The 24275-nt window shown below is 51.3% G+C and overlaps 1 protein-coding gene across 1 annotated transcript in view; it reads right to left on the reverse strand.

The window, feature by feature from the left end:
* Positions 1 to 900: 900 nt before the first annotated feature.
* The window catches only part of TCEA3 (transcription elongation factor A3), a 37224-nt gene continuing 13849 nt past the window's right edge, over positions 901 to 24275 (reverse strand). Inside the window, exons 5-11 of the mRNA XM_057305103.1 lie at positions 23856 to 23918; positions 14214 to 14377; positions 13987 to 14048; positions 10967 to 11116; positions 5714 to 5860; positions 3708 to 3779; positions 901 to 1021 (exon numbers count right to left, since the gene is read on the reverse strand). Of these exons, the coding sequence (XP_057161086.1) occupies positions 1013 to 1021; positions 3708 to 3779; positions 5714 to 5860; positions 10967 to 11116; positions 13987 to 14048; positions 14214 to 14377; positions 23856 to 23918 (667 nt within the window). The 3' untranslated portion in view covers positions 901 to 1012. The remainder of the gene's footprint in view (positions 1022 to 3707; positions 3780 to 5713; positions 5861 to 10966; positions 11117 to 13986; positions 14049 to 14213; positions 14378 to 23855; positions 23919 to 24275) is intronic.

Raw genomic sequence — 24275 nt, forward strand, 5'->3', positions numbered from 1 at the left:
GAGACCAGCCGCCTCTGCACCATCACCCCGTGAAGGAGGCACTCACGCTGCTCCTATATTTACAGGTGAGAGGCTCAGGGAGATGAAGTGTCAGGAGTTCACTGACTCCTGTACTCGGGCCATTTTAGGAAACACAGAGTCCAGGAGGCTCAGCCTGGGGCCATCAGAAGGCTAGGGACAATCAGAGACTGAGACCCAGGACATGCCCACCAGACCAGCTCATGAGGCTTTTCCAGAAGGTTCTAGATTTGCCTAAAGTTCCTATCAGCTTAAAAAGCAAGCCAGTGTCATTGCAGGAGGTGCACGACAAGGCCCCTTGTGCCCTGCAGACTTCCTCTGGAGCTCAGGCCACAGAGGGAGCTGTGAAGAGGGGACCCCCAGGGCCTGGGTTCGGAGCCTCAGGATCTGCAGGACTCGGGCATCTCTGTGCCCTTCGCTCAGAAAGCTCGAGGTCAAGATGATCTGTTCTCTGCCTAGAGGGACCAGGTCTGGAGTCCTTAAAGGCCCTCGAAGTCAGCTCTGAACAGGGGATAGCAGTGTCTGGGAAGAGATCTTTCTATACGGCGTGGGAGCCCCATCTGCCTATGCCGAGCTGTGCGCCAGCTGTCCCACACGTGAGACTCTGGGGTGGGGATGGGGTAAGATTTGCGTCTGGCTGGTCTTTTTCAATTCAGAAAAAGCTGAGAGCTTGGGATGTGCGGGAAGGGACTCAAAGCAAAGGGCTATAACTATGTCCAAGACATGACACCTCAGCCATGAGGCTCTGAAGTCTCTGAGCTTCTGCAAGAGGTTTGATGACACAGACTCTTAGCTTAGACCCCAATTCGGCTTCCCCATGAGCGAATCAATATTAACCACAGACTATGATTCTCCCTCTGATCCCTAAGAGCCCATTCAGAGTTCAGCATTTTTCTTCATCTTCATTTTTATTTTTTTCTCCAGCTACAATGGCTTAGCGCTTTCTCTTTGTTCTTCCTCACCTTGTTCACTGAAGTCCTGGCTGGCGGTTCTATCAGCAGAACTACAAAACCAAAAAGGCAATACAATTTTAGAGCTCTCCCTGTGTCACCCAGGGGTGGGGTGGGGTGGGGGGTTGAAAAAGAAGGTAGTATCCGCAGCCACAGAAACCAGAGTCCAAATCCCAGCTCTGCCCTTCTTAGCTGTGTGGCCTTGAACAAATCACTCAACTGTAAAATGGGGTCGTAATGCTGGCCAGTGCAAGAGGCTGGCAGGTAATAAATAGGAAATTTGATGCCGGGCATGTGGTGGGCTTTTAATTCATGGTCAAAAATATCACTGTGGGGGGCGCCTGGGTGGCTCAGTCGTTAAGCGTCTGCCTTCGGCTCAGGACGTGATCCTGGTGTTCCAGGATCGAGCCCCACATCAGGCTCCTCCGCTGGGAGCCTGCTTCTTCCTCTCCCACTCCCCTTGCTTGTGTTCCCTCTCTCGCTGGCTGTCTCTCTCTCTGTCAAATAAATAAATAAAATCTTAAAAAAAAAATATCACTGTGGGGGCGCCTAGGTGGCTCAGTCATTAAGCGTCTGCCTTTGGCTCAGGGCGTGATCCCGGGGTTCTGGGATCAAGCCCCGCATCGGGCTCCCTGTTCCGCTGGGAGCCTGGTTCTTCCTCTCCCACTTCCTCTGCTTGTGTTCCCTCTCTCGCTGGCTGTCTCTCTCTGTCAAATAAATAAATAAAATCTTTAAAACAAGAAAAAAAAAATCACTGTGATTATTACTAATCAGTCGGTTAGACTTTAGGCCTCCCACATAGCAAGGGACACTACCGGAAAATGTTGTCAGAAGTCATGTAGCTGCCATGTCTAGTGGGCCCTGTCGCTCCTACTAATAGGAATGAAGGAAGAGGAGCTGGATTCAGAGCATGCAGAATGTCCTCTTCCCAACAGTAATAATCACAAGAGCTACCATTTGTGAGCACTTACTCTGGGCTAAGCAGCATTACATCCTCATGGTCACCACATGAGCTAGGCACTATATATCATTCCCGTTTCCACAGGTAAAGAAGCAATTCAGACAGGTTAAGTGACTCGCCCAAACTCCCATAATACTAATAGGTCACAAACTCAGAATAATAAGAATGGAGGTTTCTATGGGCCAGCCCATAGGTGCTCAGGGCCTTTTTTTTGGGGGGGGGTATGGTTGTACAGGTTGTGCACTGCACAAGAGAGCCTGGCCCCAGGGCAAGTTGGGGTTGAAACTTAGCTCCTGCCCTGTTTGCCTAGCTCTGTACCCTGGTGCAAGGCTATGTCTACTTGGAGGCAGGGAGACCTTTTTTTGGCTTGACAAAGATACCATACAAGCTATCAGCTGTTAATAACAGAGCTGTTAATGTTTTGTTTATATTACCTTCTCTAATTCCTCAAAACAGCTCTGTAGACTAGATATTAATATTCCCTTTTTATAGATGAGGAAATTCAGGCCTGGAGAGATCAGGTCACTTAGCAAAGTCACTTTGTAAGTGATAAAGCTAGAATCTGAACCTGATGCCAAAACCCATGCTCTAAACCACGAGGCCACTAAGCTGGCCCCATCCCTAAGTGCTCAGTAGGTGAATAAAGGAAAAATACACAGTCATCTGACTTTTACCTTAAAAAATATGGCAGTTCTAATGAGGCCCCAGGGCCGTCAAGGCCCTTAGTAAGGTTGCAGAAAACTCAATCGATCAGGAATTTGGAGTATTGTCTTTCAGTGCTCCCAACTGTGTGGCTTTATGCTCGCTAAGGATTTTTCAGGAGCTCAATTTCCTCTCCTGAAAGTGAGAGGAGTGTTGTAAAGAACACTTCTCATAGTTGTTTGCAAAGTGTGGATGCGTATGTAATACTCTTCACATCAGCCATGGGAGAAAGGCATTAGCAACACCCTTTTGCTTGGGGAGGTGAGTGACAAGCTCAGAGCCACACAACGAGTAGGGCAGAGTGGGACCTACGACCAGGGCTCCCGACTCCCAGGCTGTCTTGGGTTCTTGCTGAGCGCCTCAGAACCCTTGGAGCACCTGCAGGCTGCCTGGTGGCCCAGACATCACGCAGTGCACGTGCAAGTCAGACGGTACCGGAAACTGACATCAGTCACATGATCACACTGACTTTTTTCAGAAGAAGACGTGGCAGGAAGGAGCACTCTGGGAGGAGTCTTTGCTTGGCTCCCATGCCTAAAAACAAAACCTCTGTCTTTGCAGGGGCTTGGGACAGCCCAGATTACAATCTTGGGTAACGTAAGGCTCTTCCAGGGCTGCTTTACGAGGGGAGGATGACTTGGGAGCTATTTGGTGACAATACCCCCTGGCAGGGCTCAGCCTCCCTCTCATCCCTGTCTCTGGCAGGGTGCAAAGGATATCCCATCTGTGAAAGCACTCAGCAAAGAGGTGCGGTCCAAAGGCAGAGTGCCGTTGTTTTTCCTCCCCTCTGTGGATCTCAGGAGGCTGACTGCATCTGTGCTCAAATGACAGACTTGCCCATCCTGTGATAAAATGTGGGCTGCTGCTCCCACCCGCGCTGGGTGCCTTCCAAAACAAAAACACACACATGCACCCTCTCCCCGCCTCCCCAACAAGCACCTGCCACTGTCTCCAGCTCGGCAGACCCACTCTGCACAGGCTGGTCAGCCCCCCTTCCTGGCTACGGCTATAGTTCTCCTTATGTGGGGCAGCGGCTGGGGTTGACAGGGGAGGGAGAAAGTTTCAGACATACAGACCTTCCAGCGATTGCCACATTCATTGCATAAGACAAAGGTAGTCATGGGCTCATCGGCGCTGCGTGTCTGCACCTGAGAGAGGGAGAGAGAGCGAGAGCTGGACCACTCAGGAATTCACCCGCATGCTCTAAGACGTGCCACAGCTGCCACCGTCTATAGCCGTAGGTCCAAATCCCAGAGCTTGGCACTGTTACTCCCGCCCCGTTTCAGCCACTCCCTCATTACTGGGAACTCCACAGCGTACCCCTCTTCTCTCTCAGGCCCATCAGCTCATCTCCAGTGCCTCACTGGCTCAACCAGCCCTCTGCACCTTCACTTTTGTTCATGCTTCTGAACTGATCGCTCTTCTCTTGCCTCAAGGCTCATCTACAGGAATTATTTCCTGACTCACCTCTGAACACACCCTAGCGGCTGTGCCTCCCTGATCAGAACTTCTGGCAGCTCGACGCGCCCTTAAAGATCATCTAGTTCGTTCCCTTATCTATCTATCTATCTATCTATCATCTATCTATCTATCTATCTATCTATCTATCTATCTATCTATCATCTATCTGGGCTCCATGCCCAACTCCCAATGCAGAGCTCAAACTCACGACCCTGAGATCAAGACCTGAGCTGATTGGGAGTCGGACGCTTCACCGACTGAGCCACCCACGCGCCCCACCCCACCCCCGTTCCTTATGTTAGAGGTGCAAGACTTGAGGCCCAGAGAGGAAAAGCAAGTTGAAGATCAGTGGACCCCTGGGACTCTTTAATGTCCTGTTTCCTAGTTTCTCACGCCCTTGACCAACCCAGGCAGATGCAGGAATCGGGCTTCCCGCAGCAAATCCCTTGCAGCTGCAGATTTAATAATTACTGTTCTGATTTTCTACAGCCAGCCCTGGATGAGCATGACGTGTTACTTTGCTGACACTCGGCTCTGACTGTGACGTCAGCTGGGAGTCTGGAGGGCGGCGGGAAGGGGTAATCGCCCGGCTACTGAGGGAGCCCAGCGCTGGGCCAGGAGGACACGGCTCAGCCCAGCCTCCTTCCTGCAAAGCAGTAACAGCGGAGGGACCATAACACTGGGGTTTCTCTGTGCAGAGGAAACTTGGCTAAGGGGCACTTTACTTCTGGTGGGAGGCAATGCACAGGAAACACATCACTCCACATAGAAATGTGCTTGGAAGAAAGCAGGAGGCTTGCACAAACATCTCTGAATTCCTGAACGGGAATGCTTTGAGAGACTCCTCCAGAACGGCAAGGCTGGCTATAGTTCTACTGTAGCTGCTGATTCCTGAGGGCAAGGTGCTCTTGATAAATCTTGCTCGCCCAGCAGATGGGAGAAGGAATAGAGTTCTAGAATGACTAGGTACAAATTAGAATCCAAGATTAGCGGTGCCCCAAGAACACAATATATACAGCCCAGAAACAGAAGGCGGTTCCTGGGTTTTAAGTCTTTCCGAGAAGGGGCCTTCCCAGCCCTCTGCGACCCTCCCCCTCCATGCCAGGTCAGTGGTCTTCAGCCTCAGGACATGGGGCTAAATGCCTTCAACTCTGCTGGCTGTATTGCAGGCAGGGAGAAAAGTCTCAATCTGGGTTTATTAGTCTCTCTGCCATTTTTGACTGTCTTGGCCACGTTGGACAAAGCTGCAAAGCTTGACCCCTGTCTGGGCCTCAGTTTCTCTGTGTATGAAACGAGGGAGCTAAGTTCTCTATTGCTAAGTTTCTTTCCAGCCACCTGTGACTCTACAGAAGTCCGTGCCTGGTGAGTCTGGTTCCTTCCATTCTTGCTTCAGGGCAGGCCAGAGCACGCTGGCCGTGCTTCACAGACACCCCTCTGGGTGATCCTACATGTAGAACATTTGCTAGAAGCCACGGGGGCAGCATGGTGGTGGAGCAAGACTTGGCCTTCTCTCTGCACCTGGGAGTTTTAGCCCGTTCTCTCCCCGCACCCCCTCCCCCCTGCTCCTTCCAAAGCTGCCTCTGGCTCTCTGCCTCCGCCCCCGCAGCCCCCTCTCCCACACCTGGTTATAGGTACAGTTCTTCTTCTTGCATTTGCTGCACTGGAACAGGTCGGTGGTGGTGCCGCCCGTCTTGGCCATCTGGTGCTCACGGATAGCCTCCTGGGTCATGGCGTTCCTCAGTTCCCTCAGCTCGTCGCTGGCCATTTCCTGGAGAGAAAGGAGTTTGCCCTTCAGGGCTAGAGAGGCCCAGGGGCCCTGCCCCCCACCCGGTTTCTAGAGAGCCTGAACAGAGGAGAGGGGAACATGCTGGATTGAGGACAAGGAGCTGGAGGGAGGCCTAGACTCCTGGCCTTGCCCCAGCTCGGAAAAGTCTATACCCAAAGAGTCCGCATCCTGCTTTGGGCGGAAGGGCAGACCTGCAGCCTCTGACTGCCCGAGAGCAGGAGGGCATGTGTGGGAGCGCACAAGGCAAACAGCTTCCGCCCCAGGGTCAATAGCTTGTGTTCATGTCCTCAGATCCGGTGCTCTCCCTGCCTGCCAGGACCTTGGGTACCTGCCTGCACTTTCCTGCTTGAGGTGCCTGGACCGTGACCCCCTGATCTGTGCGGCTCCCCTTATCCTTCCGGTCTGGACTTGACCCGGGGCCTGTCCAAACTGGGATCACAGCCTAGTCCATTCTGCCTGCTGGGAACCTTGACTTGCTGCGGCAACCCTGACCCACGCGGGACCCGAAGCTCCTGGGTTCACACAGCTAACTGTTCCCCTGCATCACAGAACATCTTTTGCTTTAAGCTCCTAGAGAACAGACTCTCCCGTCTCCCGTCAGCGCACTGCAGACACAGCGTTTGCATTACCCAGGTCCTACCTTTATCCATCTCCCTGGCCATTTGACTCCCCTTTACACTTCTGCCAGAGGACAGCAGAGGAGGGGACACCCAAACTGGAGAGAGCTCTAGGTATGGTTGGTTTGGGGGAGGGAGGATGGCTGGAGCTAATGTTAAAATGAGGACGTGGCGCCAGCTAAACATTTCCATTGTTGCTATCTATCTATCTATCTATCTATCTATCTATCTATCTATGTCCCTATCTGTCTATCTCCCTATCTCCCTATCTCCCTATCTATCTACCTCTCTCTCTCTCTCTATCATCTATCTCCCTATCTATCTACCTATCTCTCTCTCTATCATCTATCTATTATCTATCTATCTATCTATCTATCTATCTATCTATCTATCTATCTATCATCTACTTACCCTGGCTCCTTAAGCACGGAAAACAGAGCTGGCACAAAGGTCAAGTGATTGTACTGTGCTGACCCCTACATTCTCACCATTTGGGCTTCCTGATGAAATGCAGAGTCCTCTGAATCCAAAATCCTAAGGGCAGGCCCGCGGATTTTACTAGTGCCCTCAAATTATTCTGGTATGTGCAAACGTGTCCGTCCAACCATACTAAGTTCAAGGACTAGTCCCTAACCATGGGCAGAGGTATACCGAAAAACAAGTCAACTGGGGCCATATAAGCAAAAAGCAGCTAACTTTAATGTGGGGGGAAATCCAGAGCATAACACATTCATTCACTCGAAATGTACTGGATGTCAATTTAGTGAATGCCTTTAACTGCGTGTGTGTGCTGGTGAACGGGTGTTGGCCTTAGGGGTGCCCGACTTATAGCAGTCACCAATTTCCATAGTGTAAATGCTCCTTCCACGGCCACTTTCGAGTTACTAAGTAGTGTAACTGAGTGTAGAGCCAGGCATAGCTACGCAGGATCACCTCTCTGGAGCTGGTAGGTGCTGGGCTCCCGCTGCCCGCGGCCTCTGAGCTCTAAGGATTCAGATAGGAAGATTTGCTTCCTGTCCCCAGGTTATGCTAATCTGGTGGTAGCCAGGTATTTAGATAGGATTGCGAGATAGAGATAGTGTACGAGGTACTTAAGGTGGAGGGATACACAGCACTGGGGAGAGCCCAGAGGAGGGTAGCTAACTGCTTCAGGGCAGGGGAGGCTCCTTAGAGAAGCTGACACCTTGACCAGTCTTGAAAGATCAGCAGGAGCTCCCAAGGGAAACAGCAGTTCGAGAGAAAGAGAATCGTGGACACTGAAGATCAGACAAGAATAACACGTTCGGGGAAGGGTGTCTGGGGGTGTGTTCAAGCTGGAGATGTGTGTTCGGGGGCCAGATTTTGGGAAGGGGTCCTGTGTGCCCACTAAGACACAGAGAACAGAAAAACACCCACTCCCCAATCCATTTACCTGTCTCTGCCCTGCCTCATCGGGGACCCCGTGTCAAAGACGCACAGAGTCAATACAGGGCTGTGGTATCGTACAGCTCTATGATCAGGCAGGACACGAGGACAGGGATAGAGCGGGAGAGGACACTGGTCCTCATGTGCATGCATCTTTAGAGGAGGGACCCCGAAGGTGAACCCCGTGAGTATGTGCTGTGCAGCTGTGACGTGCCAGCCGCGGGTCTCAGTGCTGGGCGAGCAGCGCACAGACCAAACCCCTCTCGTCACGGGGCTGACGGCGTAGCCACTCAACAGCTCTAAGGTCTCAGAAACGACTCCATTCTGGGATACATCTGGGTGGAGAGTAGAAGAGAGAAGGAAGACAGAGGGAAGAATGAGGGAGACACAGGATGCAGAAAGAGACACCCACGTCCACGGGCATCTGAGGTCCCAGGCTCTCCCTGATGGCCGCTCCCTGTCCCCTGAGCCAGGACACGGCAGGCCGTCCAACCTCAAGCTGTTACTTTTCTTATTGGAGCAAAAATGGTCTTTTGTTTCTTATAGAAACTTCCTGCCTGGGGCCAAAGAGGTCCCCAGGATGAAGGTTTCCTCTGCATTTGGTGCCTGGGCTGTTGGCAGAGGGCAGAGTCCTTGGTGCCTGGCCCTGTGGAGGGACTGCGAAGTTCTCGGCTTGCTCCTCGTGGTCTGGTCAGCCTCTTCTTGGGCGTGAGTTGAGCGCCTGATTCTCTTGCTCCGTTCTAGTGAATGATCCTTGGCGGGGGGGGGGGGGGGGGGGCAGACCATCCACGTGCCTGGCTTGGCCAGTTGCTTTGCTGGGATGTCTGGGGCCTGTCTTTGTCTGAATCCAGACACTCAGCTCCATTCTGACCTCTCCTTAGGGGAACTTGCTGGGTTTGGCTCAAGCCTGTGTCTATACCTTGCTCTTGGTTCTCCTGAGCCTTGTCTCCCCATGCCTTGGATTGCCTGGAAGAGTCTTTGCTAGCATTCCTACAACGTACACACATAGAAGTAGGGGGACCCCAGAGCCATAGAGTGAGGGACAGGGAGGAGGAAACACAAGGCCAGGTTTCCACAAAAGTCCCAGCTTCTCCTTGCAAGGAAAGAGAAGACACTGTAAAGCCGAATTGCAATGTGTAACTCTGGGCATATGCTGCTGTTTGCCTAAAAAGATCAGGTTTTTTAAAAAAAGATTTTATTCATTTGATAGAGAGCACATGTGCACCAGCAAGATGAGCTGGGGGAGGGACAGAGGGAAAGGGAGAAGCAGGCTCCCCGAGCCCGACGCGGGGCTTGATCCCAGGACCCTGAGATCACGACCTGAGCCGAAAGCAGATGCTTAACCAACTGAGCCCAGGTGCCCAAGATCAGATATTTTGAATTAAGCAGAAAGAGCACCCTGGTCCACCTGTGCCAAGTTCCCCTTTCATGCTAAAGCCCGGGCTCGCTCTTGTGTGGGGTGTTTGAGGAAAGCAGTGAAGAGAGAAATGCACGGACACCCGCTACATCCCCCCGCCCCCCCATACACTAAACAGCAGGTACAGTCCGCACACCGCACACACTATATGTCACACCTACCCACCACACGCACCACAAGCACACCCCTGCCTGCCAACAGTTTCAGACGGTCCCAGACGTCCTGAGGCACAGCCGGACTCCGGGATCCCAGGGCATTTCCCCTCCCCTTGTCCGGGCCACTTTGGTTTAGTGGCCTTTGCACAGAATGCCCTCTACCAGCCCTGGCAACAAAGGGCCCCTCATACCGGAGGGTGTACAAAACGTGTTTCCAAGATGCGGGCTCTGAAATGAACCGATCTGGGTTCGAATTCTCATCTGTCACTTACTAGCTGTGTGTGGCTTCAGTTTTTCTCATCCATAAAATGGGGATAAATATTTCTTCTTTCACAGTGTGGCGCTCGGGGTCGGATGAAATGGTCCGTGACTGAGCCTGTCATATACAAATTCTGGGGGGGGGGGGGCTTTACACATATTAACCTAAACATGCATATATATTAACTCATTCAATCCTTCATGAGATGGCTATTATTATTATTATTTTATTTTTATTTTTATTTTTAAGTAAGGGCTTGAACTCACAACCCTGACACTGAGACCTGAGCCGAGACCAAGAGTCAGACGCTTAACCCACTGAGCCGCCCAGGCGCCCCATGATAGTTATTATTCTTCCTGTCTTACAGATGAGAAAACTGAGGCACAGAGAGGGTAAGTAGCTTGTCTAAGAGCACACAGCTAAGTGAGAGATGCAGAATTCAAACCCATGCAGTTCGGCCCAGTTCTGAAACTTATAACCACGGCACATGCTTCCTTGGACAGGCTTATTCTCTTTTCCTTCCCTTAGTGGCCCCTTCAGGCTGGATCAGCCTTCCCTGCTATAAGTTCCCGTGGTGGCTTGATCGTGGCACTTGCCACGTCTGTATTGTGCAAAGTTGAAAAATATGTCTGTTTCCCCACCTTGGACTGTGTTCCACGGAGACAGGGACTGCTAACCTGGCTTGGGCACCAGACTGAACGAGGCAGAAGAGGGAGGTAGACGACCAAGCAGTAAAGAGTGGGTGCTCTGGGGCCAGACAGCTTGCCTCCTGCTTTTGACATTTTCTTTTTCTTTTAAGATATAATTGTTTGTTTTTTTTTTAAGTAATCTCTCCACCCAACATGGGGCTTGCACTCACAAAAGCCCCTGAGATCAAGAGTCACATGCTCCCCCGACTGAGCCAGGCCCCCAGTTTTGACATCTTCTAACTGTGTGTGTAGGCAAATCAGTTAACCCCGCCGAGCCTCAGTAGCCTCATCTGTAAAATGGGGATACTAAACACTTCTTCGTCAGACGCTCTGAAGATGTCATTGGTCAATAAGCCTAAGGCACTTAATTCACAGTAGCTGTGACCATCCTGATGGTCCAGAAGCCTGGAGGGATGGGGAGCCTGAGAGGGTCTGGCTGAAAGAGCCCCCAGCTCATCTCTGCTGAGTCACAAGGCCCAGACGTGGGCAAAGCCGGAGGGGCCTGGCCTCCCACCCCACCACGCAGCCGTCCCGGCGTCACTCTCACCTCTGCCGTCATCTTGGCAATGAGCCCGGCGGAGATGGCCCCGCTGAGCACATTCCTCCTCAGGCTGGGGTTCCTGGGGTCCTTGAGGTTGCTGATTCGGCTGCGCACCCGGTTCCGGTACTTCATGTCCGTGCTCTTGAGCTCCTGGTAGATATGTGACCGGCTATGTCAAGGACCAGCGAGCCACTCGTGGAGGGGCACAGAAGGACGGGGAGCCACTCCCTGAAGCCCGAGGAGCCCCAGGACCATCCGTTCCTCTCCTCGGACTTGTACAGGGCTCAGGCACCTACGTGGCCTCTGACCCCCGAAGTGGGGATCTCAGTCGGGCATTTGGGGTTAGCGACGCCTCAGGGACAGGAAACGGCCTCCATGGTGAGATCAGGCCATAGCAGGCACTGTGGTGTCAGGGCCCCCAGGGATGGGCATCCGGGGTTTGTCGAAGCCTTTTGCGCGACTCAAGTAAGTCACATGACTCCTTTGAGCCTCGGTTTCCTTATTTATAACATACTGGGCTGTTACGAGGATTCAGCAGGGCCCACTGCAGGTGCGCTAGCCTGGCGCCTGGGACTTCAAGCGCTCAACATTCAGGGGCCGTTACGAGGAGGACCGTGAGGAAGATAAGCCCCCGTTTCGAAGGGCCTCTGGAAGGCAGGAGGCCAGCTACCCGAGGAAACAGATGAGACGCCTCAAGCTGAAAGCCCAGAGAGGTATTGCAATAAAGACGTCGTTTTGTTCAATTGTGTTCCCCACATAGTTGAGCATAGACCCACCTCCCCCTGCCCCCCCTTTTCCCTAGGAATACCTATTACCAGGCCATGGAACCCACTTTGGGAATTGCTGGTCCGAGTTGCCTCTCTCATCAACAGATAAGGAAGCTAAGTCTTAGAAAGGATGCGGGCCCTTGCTCAAGGTCACGGGGCGAATTCCCGGCAGAGACAGGGCGGGAAGCCAGACCCCCCTCCTGACGGTAATGCTCTCTCCACTCACACGGCAGGAAGCCGCCCCTGACCACCGACCACAGTGAGCTCTGTCCAGACAGGTCGCCCACCCCCTCCTCCCTTCTCCATCCTCTGGAGGAGCTCAGGAACACGGCCGCGTTGGCTCGGTCTCCTATGCCAAGCCGAATCAGGAAGACAAGCCCTTTGCTGGGAAGAGCCATATCCGAGAAAGAGGCTGTGGGGGATCTCAACACATGGAAACAGCTGACTTTGCTAGAAGTCGTGGGAGGCAAGGCGGCCTTATCCGTTTTTTCTGTTATTGCTGTTTTGATGTTGTTTGTACAATAACAACGTGAAAAGAAAGAATATGCCACCAAGCATTTAAAAGCCAAAAGACTTGTTTAAAAATCTGTGTTTGGGATTCCTGGAGGCGTGTATCTGCTTCATAGGTGGGGACGGCAGGGCCAGCCCTACTGTCATCAGCCCCTTCCTGACTCTGTCTCTGTTTCCTGAGATCCCAAGGCAGGACAAGGTGGAGCACAGGCCCGGGGGTCAGCAACCCCTTCGGAGGAGCGCAGCCCTCCGGCTGCCATGTTACTGAGCGGTCACTTCAAACAGGACAGATCTTTTTGGGGACCCAGAGCATTCAAAGCCCCGGGACTTATCCTCCCCCTTATCTCCCAACTTGTAAGAACAAAGAGGAAAAGGGCTTGATGCAGCTCTGATTTCCTGTCCTTCAGAAGAGGGAGGAAGGGAAGGAGGAAAGGCCGGGAGTGGAACAAGGTACCAGATCACCGGCCTTAGTTTCAAACTGGGCTCGAAGGTAGAAGGGACCTGTTCGGAGGGACGACTGCTTGGAGAGAATAAAGACGAAGCTCAGAGTTTTGATACCTTGTGCTCTGTGTTCCTGAAACAACTGGGATTGATGAAATTGTACTTGGTGAGGTGTTCGATAGCCCAAGACGTGCTGGTGAATAATTAAATGTTGGTGGAGGGGAGGTCCCAGGAAGTGTGTCGCAGGATATCCAGGTAGGCCTCACACAGGAAGTGGCAGCAGGTGAGCAGGCCAGACCAGACAGACCACAGACCCTCCCCAACAGACCCGACCGAGATCCTTAGGTAGCCCAGGAGGCTTAAAAGCGTCCCTCGCACCACAGTGTGACACTCGAACCCCTCTCCCCCGGGGATTCTGTCCCCCTCCTACACCGCTCTGATACACAAAGCTTTATTTCTCCAGCAAAAGATATTCCATGCACTCATTCAGTGGGGCATAGCAGAGAGGGATTTTCTTCCCCCAAACAACAATCTTTTGGTGCAATGGGCCCACAAGACTTGGGTGGTCACCTCCTCCATCTATACAGCCCCCTTTCAAAGAGCGGGAGAATGGGTCTTACGGAAAGAGCTCAGGACATGGAACCCGAAGGCCAAGGTTTTCAGTCAAGCTGTGACACCCAGTAGTTCCTGAGTCAGTTTCCTTATCTGTAAAATGGGAGCAACGGCCCCCGCCTCATAGAGATTGGGAGAACTGACAGAGCAGGAAGCGTCAGCTGCCCACCACAGTGCCCGGTACGCAGAAGGGAATCAGTCTTCAGAGGCTAAAAGAGGGGAGAAGGCTGAGCGCGAGGAATGCTGTCCTCCCTGTCTATTCTGATACTTGACATCACCACCCGGCCACATGACGACATGGCCTGTCTAGCACGGCGGTTGAGCTCTGAGGTGCTAGAGCCACGCTTTCTGGGTTCATCCCAACTCTACCACCACTGTGAGCTGTATGAGCTTTGGCAAGGGACTTAACCTCTCTGAGCCTGCTTCCCTCCAGTGTAAAATGGGCTTAGTCAGGGAACCTACCCTGCGGGATTGTACTCAACCCTGAATGAGGCATTGGTCATAAACAGCTTAGCAAGAGGCTGGCAGGTGCAAGACTTAATCAATGTTAGCTAGAATTAAGAACTCTGGTTCAGAGGCAGAGCAGGGGGCTATCCCTAGAGCGCTTCCCCTCCCGCTCACGGTCCCAGGTCCCTTGCACTTGGGAGACCCTGCCGCTCGACAGTCCGGGCACCCACAGCCCTGGCACAGCTCAAGGATATGATCTTCGATTTCTGATGCCATCTTGTCGCAGTTGACTCCATAGTCCTTATAATCGTCTATAAGAGATTCGGGAAGCACAGGCGTCAGCCAGACATGACCTTGGCAGTGAGGCCTGCCCGCACTGGGGACTGGAGTGTCCTGTGCCCCTCCTGAAAGAGACCACATCTCATCTGCCCTCGGGAAGCCCTTCCCTCCTCCAGCCCCGGCCCAGGCCCTCTCACCTTCGGCCTTCAAGGCTGCTGAGAGCATCTCCACACACTTGTCCCGCACAGAGTCTCCCGTGAGATAGCAGGGTGCCAGGAGGCAGACAGAAGGGGCGAAGGTGGGGGTCAAGGGGCTGCTGGGCGTTTTGGGGGACTCTGCTTTCGATTTGCTGCTGTTTGATCTGAGGATGACAAACAGTAACAGACATTTTGACATCAAGCAAATAAAGCCTTCGCTGAGCACCATTCTGGATGTTTTCTGGGTGATCTCCCTTCATCCTCATGACAACACGACGAGGTCGGTGCTATTTTTAGGCCCTCGACATGGATCATCTCATTTAATCCTCGTGACAACCCCGCGAGGCTGCTGCTATTCTTACCTCCATGGTAAGTTGCATTTTATTTTATTTTATTTTTACTTTTTAAGATTTTATTTATTTATTCGACAGAGATAGAGACAGCCAGCGAGAGAGGGAACACAAGCAGGGGGAGTGGGAGAGGAAGAAGCAGGCTCATAGCGGAGGAGCCTGATGTGGGGCTCGATCCCATAACGCCGGGATCACGTCCTGAGCCGAAGGCAGACGCTTAACCGCTGTGCCACCCAGGCGCCCCCGCATTTTAAAGTGAATTGTAGAGATAGTCGCATTTACAATAATTTGACTCAGGTCACACATCTGGAAGCCCGAACCGAAACCCAGGCAGTTGAACTCAGGTGCCCAGACTCTTAACCAACCACTCGGCTCTGCTGGTTATAGAACATTATAACAATACCCGCGAAACTATGCTACGATCCGTTAGACACCGTGCCCGCTGCTCTATCCTCTCATTGCACCATTTACTCACTCATTCAGTGAATACTTAACTAGGCCCTTATTCTGCAAGTCATGTGCTAAGAACAAGGAGTAAAGCAGACAAGTCAGGAAAGCTCCGCCCCTCAAGGAGACGACAGTCTAGTGACTGGTGACTTTAACACCCCTTCCGTGTGCCAGGCACTTTAGGACCATTCTCTTTCTTTCTTTCTTTTTTTTTTTTTAAAGATTTTATTTATTTATTTGACAGAGACAGCCAGCGAGAGAGGGAACACAAGCAGGGGGAGTGGGAGAGGAAGAAGCAGGCTCATAGCAGAGGAGCCCGATGTGGGGCTCGATCCCGGAACGCTGGGATCACGCCCTGAGCCGAAGGCAGACGCTTAACTACTGCGCCACCCAGGCGCCCCACTTTAGGACCATTTTCTAATTTAATCCTCAAAGCAATCCTAGGAGGTAGATACTGTTCTCCTCCTCGTTTGCAGACGAGGAAACACAGAGTTACACCACTGAGACTTGAACTCAGGTCTGTCTGATTCCAAAGTCTACTCTTAATTCCCACGATAAACTGCCTAAGAATGATCTCATTTTAAGGACGCCTGGGTGGCTCAGTCAGTGAAGCGTCTGCCTTTGGCTCAGGTCATGATCCTGCGGTCCTGGCATCAAGTCCCACATTGGGCTCCCTGCTCAGCGGGGAGCCTGCTTCTCCCTCTGCCTGCCGCTCCCCCGGCTTGTGCTCTCTCTCTCTCTGACACAGAAATAAAATCTTAAAAAAAAAAAAAAGGAATGATCTCACTTTGGTTTGGGCTTAAAAACCCACAAATATATGCACATATACGTACAGATGACTGGCAGGATACCTGCGTGTCTGAGCTTGGGCTGCTGAAACAAAAGACCATAGATGGGGTGGTGTGTACCGTAGATCTTTCCCGCAGATCTGGAGACTGGGAAGTCCAAGACCAAGGTGCCGGTCAATTCAGTTTTCGGGAGAGAGCTTGCTTCCTGGCTGGTAGACGACCACCTTCTCCTAGGTCCTCACACGGCAGACAGCAAGCAAGCTCTCACGTGTCTCTAATAAGGACACTAATCCTACTGGATCAGGGCTCTACCCTCATGACCTCCTTGAGCCGTAAGTACTTCCACGGAGGCTCTGTCTCCCAATACTGTCCCTTTGGGGCTGGGGGCTTCAACATAGGAACATTCAGGCTCTAACATCTTGTTAAGAGCAATGACCTCTCTGAGATGGGGTTACGGTAGATTTCAAGCCCTTCTTTGCTTATCCATATTTTCTAAATCTTCTCTGAAGAGTGTATCTACTTTTGTAATGAGAAACACTTTGGTTTTTTTCTTTTTTTTAATTTGATAATCATGAGTGGTCACTCGAAGCTGACGGCTCAGACGCGCTTCCCGCGTTCCTGTTCTCAGGGCGTTCCCGGCAAAGGTGGAAACGACCCGTGTGACCAGGGAGAGATGAATGGATACGCAGAACGTGGTATGGAATACAACGGAATACCATTCAGCCACCGAAAGGAATGAGATCCTGAACCATGCTACAACACGGACGCCATGAACGGAAGACACGGCAGGTGAGGCAAGCCAGATACAAAAGGACCAATGCCGCGTGATTCCACGTACACAAAGTGCCTGGAATCCTTACATCCATAGAGACAGAAAGCAGGATGGTGGTCGCGAGGGCTGGACGAAGGGGGAAATGGGGCTGAGTTTCAGTTTGGGAGGATGAGAAAGTTCTGGAGATGGACACTGGTGGTGATTGTACCGCGGTGTGAATGTACTTAATGCCACAATATACTTAAAAATGGTTAAAATGGCTAAATTTTATGTTATGTATATTTTGACACAATAAAAAAAATCCATCTAGGAAGTTCATGGAATCAGAATAATCGTACAACTTGAAATATGCCATGATAACTAATCTGTTTAATATATTTGGTAAATCTTAACGCATTTGAAATAATAGCTTTTTTCTTATGCTGAAAAAAAAAGTTAAAATGTATATTTTGTTATATATATTTTATCACAATAAAAAATTAAAAAAAAAAAAGAACGAAGTACTGAAACATGCAACCGAAAAACCTAGGCTGTTGTTGGTCCCTTTCGAGTCCTTGCAGAGGGTGCTGGGCGATGAAAGAGGCATCCTCCAGCATCCCGTTGGGGACTTGCACCCATCAGTATCACAGGGCCAGCCCCTAGTAACCGCATGGCTTAAGAAAGCTCAAAGAGGTCCCACGCTGCAGTGCAATTCAGTTCAACAAATTCCACAAGGGGTGGGGAGTAGGAGTTGGGCACTGGAGGAGCGGACAGGAAGATGCGTTCTTGGCAGAAATGCACAGAAGCGTGAAACCCGTGGTTTGCATGGGCCATGTTGAGGGACTCAGGGCAGCTAGAGCGTGAGGGTGAGGGGCTGGAGAGAAAGGATAGGACAGACCCTGGGGCTTTTTAAGGAAGGTAAAATCCAAAGCCACTTTTTACTGCCTGTTTGCTATTTCTTCCTCTCCATAATCCTGAGAGTTGCAAGTTCCTGGCCCCATTTCACAGATGAGAGGATGGAATGATATTTGCACAACTCCCTCCCTTTCACAGCTGCTTCTGTACTACTCTTGGGGGTGGGGGCCAGGCAGTCAAGATGCCTCTGCCTTCATGTCTTTCAGTAACCCATCAGGAGATCAGCCAGTCAGCCCTCTGGCCTCCTAGGAAAAACTGACCAATAAGAGTTGAAGAAATTAGGGTCCCTTCCTCCACTCCAGAGTCTTACCACACTGAGACCTTGGGGAGGGTCCTAAAGGGCTGCTGCATTTCTTAATTCCAGGGAGCGCCATTCATATCGTCAGCTGGGTACCTCCTGGAGTTGGACAGTGCACAGCCTGGGCAGCTGCACCACACAACTCTGGAGCTATGGATGCACTTCTTCCCCTCAGGAAGATGATGCTGGGCTTCTGAAAAGTCAGGCCCAAGGAGCTGTGTCTGAGAGTGAGGCTGCCTGAGCAGCCTAAGCTTTCCAGTGTTAAAAATCTGGGGTTACAAGATCCAACACCCAACATCTTGCTGGGCTCTCTTCAATGTAGATTCTGCCAGAGATCTTCTTGTTCCTCAGCCTTTGCTGTTTGGCTTGACCTTGGATGCCCTCTGTCATCACAGACAGCCTTGGATCACTGGGATTTTTGTGTTCTCTGGAACCTTGAGGTTCCTCAAAGGTAGCCCAGTGCTGCCTCAGGACTGAGGTGGGCTGGGGAGGGAAGGCTCTGCTCTTGTAAGGTTTATATTTTGAATTATGAAAAATTTTGTCCAAAGGGATTTCCTAGCTTTTATTTATTTTTTTAAATGCAGTTTGAACCTTTCTGTTCTAGATAAACTTTTACTCTGGATTCGACCCAACCCTGCCCGACAAGTGAGTGGCCTGGCAGCAGGGCACAGGGATGGGGAGCCTGAGCTCCTACCTGCTCTCTGGTGGAGTCAGGTTTCAGCGGGAGGGAAAAGTGTGGGTGAAGGAGGCTGGCAAGGGTGTAAACTCTAGAGCTTAAGTGGCTGCCTGCAACCAGAACGAATCTGCCCATATCCAACCCTGGTCCAGGCCACTGGGCTCTCACCTGCACAGCTGGTCTCCCGGCACCCTCTTGCCCCCCTTACAATCCATCTGCCACACAGAAGCCTAGGGAACCCTTTCAAAAATTCACAGCAGATCTCATCACTCCCTGCTTCTGACCCTCTAATGGCTTCCAATTATTTTCAGCATAAAGTCAAACTCTTCCCCATGGCCTTCCAGCCCCCAACATTGGCTCCTGCCTCCCCTCTGACCTAATCTCATGCCACACTCCCCTTCAGTTCATAGAAGCCCCCTCCCCCCCCCCGCACTGGTTCTTTCTCTTCCTTAAATATACCAGTTACTCTCACCACAGTGCCTTTGCACTGGCTGCTCCCTCCTCTGGGAAGGCTCTTCCTCCTCCAGATTTTCTTATGACTGGTCCTCTTCCTGCCAGTCAGGTCTCAACTCCAATATCACATCCTCGGGGAGGCCTCCCCCAACCAGCCAGCCAAGCAGCCTATCCCTGCTCTGTAGCTCCCTCGCACGTGACCTGACTTCTTTCATTCATAGCACTTATCCAAGTCCAGAATTAACTTGTGTGTTTATAAGCATTGTTTTCCTCCACCTCCAGATTATAGGTTCCAGAGTCTAGAGACCCCTTCCACTGGTTCACCACTGTTTGCCATCACCTGGAACGTTGTTCTGTTCTGGGCCAACACTTGATGACTCTTTGTTGAATGCACGAATATAAGATGAGTTAAGGGAGGTGGGCACAAAGAGATGAAAGGCACATGCAGGGGGCCTAGATAGAGCTGAATTGGGTGGGTGACAGGTCCTCTGTGGAAGGCTAGTGACCCTACTCCCTGGGATGAAGAGAGCGATCTCTCTCTGAGCTAGTGTCTGTCAACTCCCACCACCCAGGCCAGCCCATCTCCAACTGTGATGGAGCCCCGGATTCTTGCTGGTGCTGGCCCTCACCTGCGTGCCCCATTACCACATCCTCAATGTCTAGGACTCACCAGTGCGGACCAGACAGGGGAGCCTGAAGCCCATGCTGCTTGGAAGGACACGTGATAACAAACAGCTTTCGTCTGCGGAACGCGTCCACGGAGATGGTATAGTTATTAAGAACTCAAGCTGCTCCAGAGCCGATCTCTAAGGCTCAAGGCCTGACACCATCACTCTGTAGCTCTGTGACCCCGGGCTAGTAATGGGGATGACAACAGTACCCATCTCACAGAGTTTCTGAGAGGATTGAAGCACCCAGGAGAATTCTAGTAATGACGGGTTAGGTAATCTACCCAGATTGCCACATTAAGTGGACTATTACCAAGCATTATGAACCTACTGAGCATTTATATGGGTTGGGAAGAGTGTTAAGCATTTTGATACCTCATTTAATCCTCATAATGACCTGGAAAGGGGCAGGTCATAATCATCCCCATCTTACAGATCAATAGACTGAGGTTCAGAGAGCTGAACTGACTTGTCCAAGGTCATCCAACCAGCAAATGGCCGATATACCACAAACCAAGATCTGCCTGCCTTCCACATTCTTTTCAGTACCTCTCGCTATGTCTCTACAAGGCAAAGAGTTTTCCAGGGTCCCCTAACCCGGGCTAGGTTAGGCTGCTTGTTGCTTTCTTCCCCCCACCTTCCCCGCAGGGCACTCCCAGCCCCAGTCCCTCCCCGTGGCTGGGAGCTGGCTGGCTGGCCGGCATTCCGTCTGGGTGCATTTCAGGCAGCCAGGCTCATTTTGCTTTCAGTACGCACGATTGGGAAGTGCGACAAATTGCAGAGAAGGCATCACTGGCGGGGATGGGGGTGTGGCGTCGGATGTATCAACAGCTTCCTTCTGCTCCCCGGATGTGCCAGCGCCAGCTCCCCAGCCTGTGATCTGACATCACCAAGCCCTTAGAAAAATTCTCCCGCCCCAGGTCGGAGCTGAGGCACCTGGAGGCCCGGCTCGCTGCTCCTGCGCGCCACCTCGAGGACATTGCAGTTACTACGCCGCCAGGCAAACCGAACTGCTAGGTGAAAAGTCAACAATTCAGACAGCTGGGTCCCAAGGGCAGCTTGTAAAGTGCAACCTTCCTCCTTGTCACAGCGGTGCCCTTCGCGGTCTGCTCCCTGATACCCCAGCTACAGTTCCCAGAGCACCACGCTCACTCATATTACTACACTTTTGCACGTTCCAGTCCCACTACCAGGCACGCCCTCTCTTAGCTGGTCTACCAGGCAAACTCCTTCTCAAATACATGATCTTCCATGAAATCTTCTTTGCCTTCTCAAGTCATATTGAGACAGTCGAACGTTATACCTTTGAAAAACATTTTTTTAAAAAAAAGCATTTGGAAAACAAAAACAAAAAGCATTTTGGGGTCTGCCTCTATGTTACTGGTTTGCTGTATAAAAGAGGTCACGAGTTTAAATCCTTGCCTGGGCTTAGAGGCTGCAACTGGTGGGCACCAAATGTATTTTGTTTGCCCTACTGTGTCTCAGAGAAATATGCCTATGTTGTCCATATTTAACATTGGGAGTTTCTTAGGAACGTCTAGATGTCCGGCTTTCCTTAAAACATAGGAAAAACTGGCATGCAGGGCCTGCATTTCCACAAAGCAACAGACAGCTGGGCTGGGTAGCAAGTGCCCCCTTCAGACAGACAGGTACCTCCAGTCTGCCATGGTCCCCACTAGTGACCTACCTTGTGCATATGACCTCAGTCCTTGGAGCATGTTAGGTTTGCAAGCACAAACGTGCTTAGCAGACGGATGGATGGATGGATGGATGGATGGACGGACGGATGGAAGAGAAAGATGAAATCGAGAGGTATAGAGTGCAGAAAACAGTCTGGGTAGTGGTCAAGGTGGATTTGTTAGACTTGCTTGGGTTTCTTTGGATTCCCCACCCCCAACACGGAACCAGCAAGATATGGCACAACTGCTCTAAGGACAAACATATTCTGCTTGACGGACCTTCAGAAAAAGAATGTATTACGGGAGGGAGTCAGGAGACTTCAAGGTCACAAGGCAAAGTCGGGAAAGGAATATGGAGGTATAAATCCTTACACAAACATGGGATGTTTTTATTACAACATCGTACCCAGAACGGGACTAGTGGTCCGTGCTTCCTTTTGGGATAGAACAATCCTTCATTATGCAGGGCTGTCCTTCATGTTCCAGGACATTAAGCATCTCCGGCCCGGGCTACTAAATGCGGTCGTGCTCCTGCCTCTCCCCCATTGCAGACTGAAGGTTTGTGTCCTCCATAAATGTATATGTTGGAGCCCTAATCCCCAATGTGATAGAATTTGGAGGTGAGGCCTTTGAGAGGTGATTTGGTTTAGATGAAAGTGGGGCCCCAGGATGGGATTATTGTCCTTATAAGAAGAAAAGAGACCAGAGCTCGCTCTGTGTGTGTGTGTGTGTGTGTGTGTGTGTGTGTTGTGCAGACACGGCGAGAAGGTGGCCATCTGCAAGGCAGGCATAGGGCCCTCATCAGGAACTGAACTGGCTCACACCTTCCCGTCCTCCAGAACTGGGAGGAATAAATGTCTGTTGTTTAAGTCTATGATATTCTGTTACAGCAGCCTGAACTAAGATACCCCCAAGTCACAGTGATGACCAAAAATGCCTCCACAAATTTCTAAATGACTCTCCATTGAGAACCACTGGTGCAGAACCAGGGTGACCCTGGAGCTTCCATTCTTGGGCCTCACTCGTGGAAGACATGGCCAGTTGACCACAGAACTCTTCTCCTCAGAGGCAGGATGTGGCCTCAGACTCCCTCTCCCAGCAGGACTCCCCAGACCCTCCACTCATCAGCGGGCACTTGGCAGCCATTTTGGAACAGAGCAATACAGCCGCCCCATCAACATCCCAGGACTGTTTGATCTTCAGAAAGCCTTAAATGGCCTAATTTTTGTGCCTCTTCTTTTCTTTCCAGTGGTAGTCTTACTGGTACATTAGGCCTAAAAGAACTGCACGCCTCCACAGACAGTCTCCTGGAAGCTAACACCTTTACTGTCCTAACCTGGTTGCCCCAGCATCCAATATGGCCCCTGCACATGAATCATCAGCTTTGATCCACCTCTAAGCCACTTCCTCCTGCTCTGACCTTTGACCTCCCCCCGGACCACAGCTCACACTCCCTCTTTCAGTCACAATCTCTCCTTAGTGATCTCATTCAGGTTTGTGGCTTCAAACACTAGATACATACTAATGAGTCTGAAACTTAGATTTCTAGCCCAGACATTTTTCCTGAATTCTAGCTTGGTATAACCTAAGTGCCTTCAACTTCTCCACCTGAATGACCAGGACACCCTCAAACCCAACACATCCAAACCTCAGCTCTACACAGTCATCCCCATTTCCATCCTTGCAGGTGCTCAAGAGAGAAGTCTTGGAGTCATCTTGACTCTTGATATTCTCTGGTACCCACCCCCAGTCTGTCAGGAAATCCACTGTCATTTCTTGCCTGAATTATTGACTAGCTTCTTGGCTGGGCTCTGCTCCTGCCCTTGGTCCCCACAACCCATTCCCAGCACAGATAAATTCCCTCCTGTGGTTCCTGTTGCACTCTGTCCTCCAACTGTCCCTCCTCACTTATTCACTCCAGCCCTGGCCACCTCACCGCTTCCTCACGCTGTCACTCAGGATCCTGGGCTTGGCATGACCCCAATATCTGCATGGCTAGTTCCTTCATCTCTTCGAAAGGTTTGTTCAAAGAGCGCTCTCCTGACCACCCTGATGACCATCCTTCCCAACGCCCCTCGCCCCGCTCTGTTGTTTCCATAATGCTCGTCAACTTCTAAATCATTGCCTGACTTTTGAATTCTATATATGGCCTGTCACCCCCTATCAGAACCTAGGCCTCATGACTGCAGAGATTTTTCTTCGGTTCATTGCTTATCCTTGGCACCTAGAACAGTCCCTGGCACATAGTTGCCCCTCAATAAATATTTGCTAAATACATAACTTGATGATTTATGCGATTTCAGGTAACCAAACCCAGAGATCCCACTCCAGGGATGGGCTCTCAAGACCTCTGTCCTCACTGGGTTCAACGTGACCTTGAGAATGTTCCCTAGATAGTGACGGGGCAACAGTGACTGGTCAGCCATCCCAGTAAAGGAGCCATCCCTCTGATTCCGGGTCCCATTCAGTCTTACTGTGCGGGTCCTAGAATTCACAATCAACATAATACACGAGGTTTCTTCCTTTCCCCTGCCCCGGGGCTTCTTCCACAAAAGCAGAGAGGGGAGCTTATGCTGAACAGGATCTCTGGGATGGAGAAGCCCATGGCTTCTTTTACCTTTCCATTGATGGCCTTTTTGGAGAGGAGCTGGCTGAAGACTTGGAGTCCACTGAGTCTCTCCTGAAAGAGAAATTGGAGATGAGACTCTCGTAAGCTAGCCCCAGGACTGATCTAGAGAGCTCAGAGGCTGGGGAGGAAGCGTCTGGGAGCCAGGCCTGCTGGGCTGAGGATGATGGAACCCACCTGAGCCACGGCCGCCTGGAGATGAAGCTGCAGGTATTGCGGGCGGGTCACCTGCAGCTCCCCTCCGTCAAATGAAGCAATCAAGGGAAGGGAGCCTAAGAACGTGCCGTCACGTGTGTTGTGCCATATATTACTAATGGTTTTTTGGAAAGATTTTTTATTTTTAAGTAATCTCTATACCCAGAGTGGGGCTCGAACTTAAAACCCCCAGGTCAAGAGTCACATGTTCTACCA

Source organism: Ursus arctos, unplaced genomic scaffold (assembly GCF_023065955.2).
Source record: "Ursus arctos isolate Adak ecotype North America unplaced genomic scaffold, UrsArc2.0 scaffold_32, whole genome shotgun sequence".
Lineage (NCBI taxonomy): Eukaryota > Metazoa > Chordata > Mammalia > Carnivora > Ursidae > Ursus > Ursus arctos.